The sequence below is a fragment of the Halichondria panicea genome, chromosome 6 (assembly GCF_963675165.1).
Source record: "Halichondria panicea chromosome 6, odHalPani1.1, whole genome shotgun sequence".
Lineage (NCBI taxonomy): Eukaryota > Metazoa > Porifera > Demospongiae > Suberitida > Halichondriidae > Halichondria > Halichondria panicea.
The window spans coordinates 3,921,303-3,931,267 of NC_087382.1; the positions used below are offsets into that span (position 1 = coordinate 3,921,303).

Genomic DNA, 9,965 nt, shown 5'->3' on the forward strand with positions numbered 1-9,965 from the left:
CACGTTATACTCTTTCCATCAGCACAAGAGTATAATTTTTCAAGTGTGTTAAACAACATGGTGGTTGTTTGTATACTATCACTTTTCTCGTTCACAGACAAAAGACGTTAAAATCAAATGGCATTATGTTACATGTATGTATACACTATAACTATATCATGCAGAGCAGTGTATTTTCTCAAAATAATCACTCAACTTATGGAGGTAGCTAAATTATATAAATTGTGAGACAGTTTTTTGGTGATAATTATACTATTGTATAAAATCGTTTTTCACACAAATAATAGCTGTGAATACAATTTGCAAGGCATACAATCAAATAATCAATAGTCTAAGTCATTCTGTCACAGCTTTTCCTTCATCTCAACGAAAGAGATGTTTAGAGCTGCTTTCATTTCATACTATCACATAGTATTAGAGTTTCCGTAAAACTGGACAAGACCACAACTAGCCCACCACCACCCACTAGAATAAAGCTGTGCACAGTTACCAGTGCCATCGTATCTATCATTATCCCTGTGTTTAGTAGTGAACGTTTGAGGTCCACTACCACCATGATTGATATTCCTTGTAAGAGCATCAGGAGCATGTGTAACAGGAGACCATACAGCTTCCCCAATGTGGAGGGTGTAGTTTGTCTCCGGTCCATCGATCGTGAACAAGCCGTAGGTCCAATGAAACTTGGTCCCGTTAGTAGCTGTCATATCGACCTCATTTCAACTTCTTTTTGTGTTAGACAACGCATCTCTTCTAAGCCGTACCAACATTCCGCAAATCTGTTCTCATAATCTTTCCAGGTACGATCAAAATCAATTCGAGGAAAAACAGATAAATCTCTTCTAAAAGCAACCATCTAACCACCATTGTGTGACTTCATATCACAACGAGCCAATCGGGAGTGACTGGATGTTTGGAATGGATCTATAGAAGCATCGCAGCTGCTTTGAACTTGGTACATGTCGGGGGGATGATAGTAGTCATGGTACACCTTTGAAAGCACTGTTCCCTATATATAATCATATCAGTACAATTATGACATTCAGCTACAACATAACAAATGCACATTCTGGAACTTACTGCACAGCAGTCATAGAATTTGGTGTCTCCACATTCTCTTCCGAAGGAGGCAGTTTCCTGAAGGAGATCGTGATGTCTTGCTTCACATCTTGTATTGGTGTGGAAACCTTGTGCCCCTAAAAGCACACTCAAGATTAGAGGTGCCTTTCATTTTCAAGTTAAGATCCCAGAGATTTATTGTATCAATTTGTTTTGAAAAAACATCACAGTAGATTTATATACTGCGGGAGTGCAAACCCTTATACCCATATAGGAATGAGCATCAAAGGAAAATCCGTAGATCTATACTACAAGAGTGCAAACCTCATACTCATTGGCCTCTGCTCACTGGGGAAATTATGCTATAGAGTACAAACCACATATCCCTAGGGTCTATGGATCACAAGAAATGCTTGAAATAGTGACAGTGAGGGTGTTCTCATTGTAGCTATAAATCACGAGTAGGCCTATACAAGATATGAATACATTTTATTTGAGCTCACCTATACAATGCATTCTTCATCACACCTGTATGTGTGTAAGTAGAGCACATTCACATGATTATCTCAAGTTAGAAGTAGTGTAGTAGAATAACAATACTGAAATGTAGTAACCTGGAGGGGACGACACAGGGCTCAGTGCGCATGTGTAATGAAATGCCTCGAATTAATGCCGCGTATTGTCTTGAAAAAACTGAAATGAGGGGAAGGATCGTCGTTAGAGAAAGCTGATACAAGGTTTTCACATTGAGATTAGGGGAAAGGTCGTCTTTAGAACAAGCTGTTTTAGCTCATTCTCCTATTCTAGCCTCTTGTCCCCCACAGGCTGAGGCCCAGGCTATATACTGCTTGCCATTGGGATAGGAAGATTTGTTGTGCAAAAGAAAAATCACATATAATTAGCCTCGATTCCAGGAGGCTAGTATATAGTGTGCCTGTTGTCAAATTTAAATGTGTGACAGACTGTATAGACATCAGATGATACGCATGCTACAGTTGTAACATGACATTCGTCATAGTAGATCTTAGGTATTTAGTGAGGGAGCCTTAATTATTATAATAAATTACTCATGGTACTAATTAGTAATCATGACAGTGAGCTGCATGCAGAGCTGCATGTGCACACATGCACTGTTACTATAACTATGGCTAATTGCAAAGTGTCTTGATCTGAAATCGAAACCACTTCTACATAGACCAAGAATAATAAATATGTACTGTAATGAGATTACATTCTGCATGCCTGATTGATATATAATATTATTAAATGAGGGAGTCTGTATTATATACGGTGATATACTCGCATGTGTAATCTACTCGTTATATCATTATTGCTAGATCTAGTTTTCATAACTGAAATGGCATGCATGCAGGGAGCCCTACTCAGCATCATACTATCAAATACATAAAAATAAAAACACATTCCTTACATTATGTTAAATAACTGTAGAAATGACATAAAATACGATGATGCATCTCATATAACATAATTTTATGTGTTTTTGCTGTGTACAAACCAATCTATAAATACGTGATACAGCTATCGACAGCTATCGATACGCTATGGAAGGCAATCTCGTAATTATGATTATAATTATAATTAAATATTAAGTATTATAGCTAGCGAATAAGCAACACTCAATATAATTACCAATATATACGCACATGCAGTTGTGACATCTATTGGATATATGTAGTGCACCCAGTGGCGTAGGAAGCAATTTCTCAATGGGGGGGGGCTCTAGTGTTTTGAATGGCAAAACTACGGCTATCTACATTGATATGTCACGCCACTGGTACGTGATGTGCGTAGTCGAAAGTATCGTTAAAAATGCCAGGAATGTACGAGTTTTATCGCTTGTAGGTATTGTCTCATTAACCATAATTATTTTAGATACACTTAGAAATTAACTTGAGGGAACTATCAGATTAGCCCAAGCTGCTTCGAATGCCACCACTAGTCAGTAAAGCTCGTTTATGGCAGACATGTTAACTTCTGGTACAACTGATGCATGAAACTGATACAAACTCAGTGAAATGTATATTGCAGCTGGGAACACGAGCAACAAAAGTTTTCGGAGCATTATCAAAATCGCGAAACTAAAAAAAGTTCTTGTATACACTGACTCAGCTTACTGCATAACAAACCATAAATGCACTTAATTGGCATGTTGAACTTTTTTCTACAAAATGATGGTTGTGGCTATACTGTACAGTTATATTCTATAAAATAAATTATGACAACTATACAGTAGTTACTATAGTAACAAGTATTACAAGGGATATTACAGCAGTTGATATTATGCTGCATGGATACTACAAAAACATTACTCTCGCTATAAAAATTATACTACAATCGATACTACAGCAAAAAGTTGCAAGGAGCAAATCGTACGGTAATTACGAATTTGGAGTGTTTAATCATGTGTACAGGTACATGAAGAGTCACTATCCCAGCATGTATCACTGCATGGTACGTGATGTGCGTAGTCGAAAGTATCGTTAAAAATGCCAGGAATGTACGAGTTTTCTCGCTTGTAGGTATTGTCTCATTAACCATAATTATTTTAGATACACCTAGAAATTAACTTGAGGGAACTATCGGATTAGCCCAAGCTGCTTCGAATGCCACCACTAGTCAGTAAACAATCATGAGCAGCATTCAGTTGAGACAGCTGTCACAAAGTGTGTATGTGCACTAAAGGAGGAAATGATTATATACAATGTTTGGCTGCATGGCTATAAATAAAGACGCTCAGGTTATTCGATATAAGTTAAGCATCCTACAAGAAAGAAACATACCGACTATTACAATAAGGCACAACAGTTCTATAGTGCTACACTGAGATGTTAAAGATGAAGGCCGCTATTGCCCTAGTAGCACTGGTCTCCCTCACAGGCAGCCTGGTGTGGGCCGCACCTAATGAAAAATCAATAGACATACAAAGGTTCAACGATGCTCTTGAGAATGCCCTCAGTCAAGAAGCCCCACAAATGCCACCCGACGGCACCAAGATCGATAATCAAGATGCGATCGAACAAGATGACGATGATGATATAGACTTGCAGTCACTACTGGCAGCTGCTCAAAGTGATGATGATGATTATGAAGATATGAAAGCTCTGAGATTACTAATGATGGCAGCTGAGCAAAATAAAGAATCAGACCTGAAATCTGGTACGGCTGCTCATGCTCAATGGAAGTGGTGGAAGAAACACCGAATCGGCCACAAAGTCTGGCGTGGTGTGAAGAAAGCTGCTCGTCATTGGATTGGCCGTTGAGGAACTGAGAAGTAGAGTAGACAGAAGTGAACTCAATTAGATTTGTGCGTATATATAGCATATCGATATACGTCTTGTGTTTGTTATATAGAGATTAAATTTAGGATTCGTATAAGCAAGTCTCCAAACAATGTTCAGGGAACTACAATAATTGACTTTTATGATGAAAGTGAAAGTTATTAACTTGACTTGCTCTACAAACTTGTAATACTTATAGTCTTAGTACTATATACATTGCCTATTAAAGGGAGGCAGTGCATGCCTTTTCAGAGTCTTCTTGCACTGCATGGTACTACCGTTGCGCCCCTTTAGGTCATAAAACTAGGATCACAATACGCCCTAATAAATTATGCTGAGAATAATCTTATATAGGTATCTAAAGAAATAATTGGCGAACACTGCATGGCATCACTGCAAACACTGGGGCATGATCTAACTTGATATGGAAAACTTTAAGATGGAGGTGACGAAAATACGAAAGCTCGTTTATGGCAGACATGCTAACTTCTGGTACGACTGATGCATGAAACTGATACATGAAATGTATATTGCAGCTGGGAACACGAGCAACAAAAGTTTTTGGAGTATTATCAAAATCGCGAAACTAAAAAAAGTTCTTGTATACACTGACTCAGCTTACTGCATAACAAACCATAAATGTACTTAATTGGCATGTTGAACTTTTTTCTACAAAATGATGATTGTGGCTATACTGTACAGTTATATTCTATAAAATAAATTATGACAACTATACAGTAGTAGTTACTACAGTAACTATTACAGCAAGTATTACAAGGGATATTACAGCAGTTGATATTTTATGCTGCATGGATACTACAAAAATATTACTCTCGCTATAAAAATTATACTACAATCGATACTACAGCAAAAAGTTGCAAGGAGCAAAATCGTACGGTAATTACGAATTTGGAGTGTTCAATCATGTGTACAGGTACATGAAGAGTCACTACCCCAGCATGTATCACTGCAAGGTACGTGATGTGCGTAGTCGAAAGTATCGTTAAAAATGCCAGGAATGTACGAGTTTTCTCGCTTGTAGGTATTGTCTCATTAACCATAATTATTTTAGATACACCTAGAAATTAACTTGAGGGAACTATCGGATTAGCCCAAGCTGCTTCGAATGCCACCACTAGTCAGTAAACAATCATGAGCAGCATTCAGTTGAGACAGCTGTCACAAAGTGTGTATGTGCACTAAAGGAGGAAATGATTATATACAATGTTTGGCTGCATGGCTATAAATAAAGACGCTCAGGTTATTCGATAAGTTAAGCATCCTACAAGAAAGAAACATACTGACTATTACAATAAGGCACAACAGTTCTATAGTGCTACACTGAGATGTTAAAGATGAAGGCCGCTATTGCCCTAGTAGCGCTGGTCTCCCTCACAGGCAGCCTGGTGTGGGCCGCACCAAACGAAGAATCAATAGACATACAAAGGTTCAACGATGCCCTTGAGAATGCCCTCAGTCAAGACGACACCAACATTGATAATCAAGATGCGGTTGAACAAGATGACGATGATGATATAGACTTGCAGTCGCTAATGACAGCTGCTCAAAGTGATGATGATGATGATGAAAATATGAAAGCTCTGAGATCGCTAATGGCAGCTGAGCAAGATGAAAAATTGGAAAATAAACTAAAATCTAACGAACAAGATGACGACGAAGATATGAAAGCTTTCAATTCACTAATGGCTGCTGCACAAGATGGAAATGACGATGATGAAAATGTACGTGCTCTCAGTCTGAATTCACTATTTGCAGCTACTCAAGACGATGATGTTGACACACAGCTGGTTGGAAAAGATAAAGAAACTGCTAAAACTGCCTGGTGGCGTCGTAGACGTAGGCGGCGTCGTAGACGTAGGAGGTCGAATTCAGCTGCTTACTATAAACAATACTACAGTCGTTACTATAGTAACTACTACAGCAAGTATTACAAGCAATACTACGCTAGGTACTACAGCAAGTATTACAATCAACACTACGCTAGGTACTACAGCAAGTATTACAAGCAACACTACGCTAGGTACTACAGCAAGTATTACTCTCGCTACTACAAACGATACTACAGCAGAAAGTTTAAAGGAGCAAAATCGTACGGTAATTACGGATTTAGCGTGATTAATCATGTGTACAGCTACATGAAGAGTCACTACCCCAACATGTATCGCAAGTACTTGCACTACCGTAGAATTCAGGGATGAGTGAACCGATGAAAAGAACTCAGAGACTTAATTGTGTATAGTGGAGATGATAGTTAGAACAAACATTTAGTGTGATTTAGTCGTATATGGAACAACATGTAGCAAAGTTGGTAGGTACATTTGAGTAGCTATAGCTGTATTAGTTGTATTCAAATAACTGGCTGTATGCAGTTTACGTCTACATCATTGCAATGTACACGTGTGTGCATGGGGGTGGATTATTCTAACCACAAAGCATGCAAACATTCACTAACTATCAGTACCCCAAAATGAAACCAGATGTTAGATTTAGTATTTTGTTTTTGAACTGATAGTGTAGTAATGTGCATAGTGTTTACTTTTAGTTGTGTTAATTAACTCATGTCCTGTGGTTAACTTTACTTCCTGTATTGTACTTTTCTGTTATTGTGGTTTCTGTTCGTTAGTAGGTTCTTTCTGTATAGTTGTTCTTTGTTCCCTTTGTGCCTAGCTATAGGGGCCCGCTCCAGGCGGCTCTTTGTGTATGGGAGCCTCTGCTCCACTGCCTTTTGTCTTGTACATACTTATACCTTTGTTCTTGTACATTTTATCAGTTGTTGAATACGATTTCACTAAACTCAAATGTCTGCATGAACCTGCGACATAACAGATAGTTGCCATGGGCTTATTATTATTATGTGTCGTTATAGTTTAATAGCTAGTTTGATTATAATATACATATGCAGTATATATAGCAGTCCCTACCATTTCACATGTGGCATGCAATGTAATTAAATTAAAGCCTCCTCACAACACACAAACAACACACAAGTGTTGCCTACTATTTCTATATAGCTATGCAACTTATAACGTACTTATAACAAAAATGTAAGAGTATTAAAGGCATATTACTTGGACGGACTAGAAACGAAACAATGCTATTGCGCAATTACTACAAGAAATGAAAACAATCACATGCTCACATAATGTGCATGGACATAAGGATATAAGGCAAGCACCAAAGAGTATACAGTAACTGTACATGTATATTGTTGTAATGGCTTCCGAAAGAGTAGCAATGAGCAGATGGAATCGTTTATATGAATCTACGCAACCACCCCCAACAGCAGACACTTTTGTTTTGATAATCTACATGTTTACACCAATACAAACACTAATTCGATTAGTCTAGTGCCCACACACATACACTGTAGCATTGAGGGAAACTGGTCTATAAAAGAAATCTGTTGAGACTAGCTAACTATTATCCTCAACATTGAAGACCATCCAGTAACAACTTGAAGAAAATGAAGACATTTCTCCTCCTAGCAACTTTGGCCTGTATCATTGGCCTAGGGCTATCAGCTCCCAGCACTGCTCAGAATGAAATTGAAATACAAAACCTCCGTTCAATGCTCGAAAAAGCCACCAAGCAAGAGGACGATATTGACATTCAGAATATCGACGATGTCGAGGGAGGTGTGGAGAACCTAGATTCTATCCTAGCTGAGATGCAAGATTTCCCGGATGATGAACAGATGAACGCTCAGCTGCACGATATGGCAGCTAACAAGCAAGCACCAGCCACAGCAGAAAGGCGACGAATAAGATGGTACAGGCTGTACAAGAGGGCACGTAGTTTTGGAATGTTAGAATATCGAATGCTGAATGCTATCAACAACTATGTCAAGAGGTACCAGGGAACAATGAATTCTTATTATCGCTACCTCAGCAGATACAGCGGATAGATGGTGCATTGGAGTTGCCAAGAAACTGAAACTGAACATCAGTAGTAGTAGTTGTAAATTGTTATTGAGAGACAAGAATTAGTTGTGTCACTTCATAGAGAAATAGTCAAATGTAATTGATTATGAAATTTCCAATCGCTAGAAATAGTCTCTCTAGCTGATATGAAACCCCTATAATGATCCACATGCACGTTGATCTGGTAATCTGACCTGCGCTCGTGGAGATCAGGCAATGTCCATACCGTGTTGCTAATGATAAATAGAGTCCACACATGCCTTAGCGCGCCCAGAGGTCATCATTTCAGTCACGTGATAACTTGCAGATTTTTTTACGTGGGTGTATAAAAACAAGGCAAGGCAAAGCAAAATAATAAAGAGTACGACAAAAACAAAAATTATACAAAAAGGAAAAATATACTTGTTAGTCCATTTGGCATAAGTGTGCCTCGGCCGACACCAAATCCATTGGTGGGATTGTCTTTATGGCACGACCACGGGAGGACCGGGAGCCTCGAACACATTGTATATACACGTGATAACATTGTATGTACACGTGATAACACCTGTAGCGCGCCGCCTTATCTGAAAAGGTCGTCTTTAGAAAAAGCTATTTACTGAACATTGGTAGAATTTGCGCAATATCATGCAGCAAACGTCTTGGCCGGCTGTGTGGCCATAAATAGTTTGTTCCTTGAGAGTTTCATTGGAACATTGCAGAACTGAGCAATTTCTTCAACCTCGTTTGCTCATAACCATCAAGGTGCTTGCCCTCCAGTCCTATGGAACGCCACCTGGGTCAAAAATAGAGTATCAGCATCAAGGACCAGACTGTCAGCAATCAGTGATTCCAGGAAATCGATGCACAAGCAATCAGTGATTCCAGGAAATCGATGCACAAGCAATCAATGATTCCAGGAAATCGATGTACTAGCAATCAGTGATGCTAGGAAATGGGTGGGGCCTGCAACATCTAGACCTAGTGAATCGATGCGCCAGCAACTGATTCCAGGTAACTGATGCATCCACCCAGCAAACCAGTGATTTCAGGTAATCGGTGCTCCTCCAGTCATGGGCCTCATGGCAGATTAGTCTAGTCACATGACAAAGTTATTGCAAGACAAGCCACGGCCACGTGGCAGTTGCTCGGTTCTACCTGCAAGAGTCTCCAGACCTAATCCTAGCTCTCTTGATTTTGCCCCCGAGCTATTAGGTCTGGCCCCCAGACTAGGTTCTACCCAACAATGTCCTTCACAGAAGACCAAGCAAAAAAGCTGCAGGAAGGGATTTCATTCATTCATTCATTCCTGTCAATGGGTCACGTGACTGTAAAGCTGCAGCATTGCGACATCACTAGCCACTGCCGGTGCAGGTGTGCATCGATTACAGGATCACAGTACTGTACTGGTAATCAATTGCAGGCCCATCCATTTCCTAGAATCACTGATTGGTAGTACATGATTTCCTAGAATCACTGATTGCTAGTACATCGATTTCCTGGAATCACTGATTGCTAGTACATCGGTTTCCTGGAATCACTGATTGCTGAAAGTCTGGTCCTTGATGCTGATACTCTATTTTTGACCCAGGTGGCGTTCCATACAGTCCATGCATGTCTCTCCTTTCCTTCTTGCTTGCATGATCACCATTCATTTAATTTTGACCATGCATTTGCAATTAAAGCAGGC

The 9,965-nt window shown here is 39.3% G+C and overlaps 1 protein-coding gene and 1 long non-coding RNA gene across 2 annotated transcripts; one reads left to right on the top strand and one right to left on the bottom strand.

Annotated features, from left to right (window-relative positions):
- Window positions 1-398: 398 nt before the first annotated feature.
- LOC135336845 (uncharacterized) lies at window positions 399-1,693 on the bottom strand. The gene is made up of 3 exons (XR_010394954.1): window positions 1,560-1,693; window positions 1,078-1,193; window positions 399-1,006 (listed from the first exon to the last, which is right to left on the bottom strand). It is a non-coding gene; the product is annotated as an uncharacterized LOC135336845 (long non-coding RNA).
- Window positions 1,694-5,608: 3,915 nt separating this feature from the next.
- LOC135337981 (uncharacterized) lies at window positions 5,609-6,772 on the top strand. Its single transcript, XM_064534000.1, has 2 exons — window positions 5,609-6,324; window positions 6,397-6,772. The coding sequence occupies exons 1-2, from the start codon at window positions 5,702-5,704 to the stop codon at window positions 6,572-6,574; spliced, it is 801 nt and encodes a 266-aa protein (XP_064390070.1). The 5' UTR covers window positions 5,609-5,701; the 3' UTR covers window positions 6,575-6,772.
- Window positions 6,773-9,965: the final 3,193 nt, after the last annotated feature.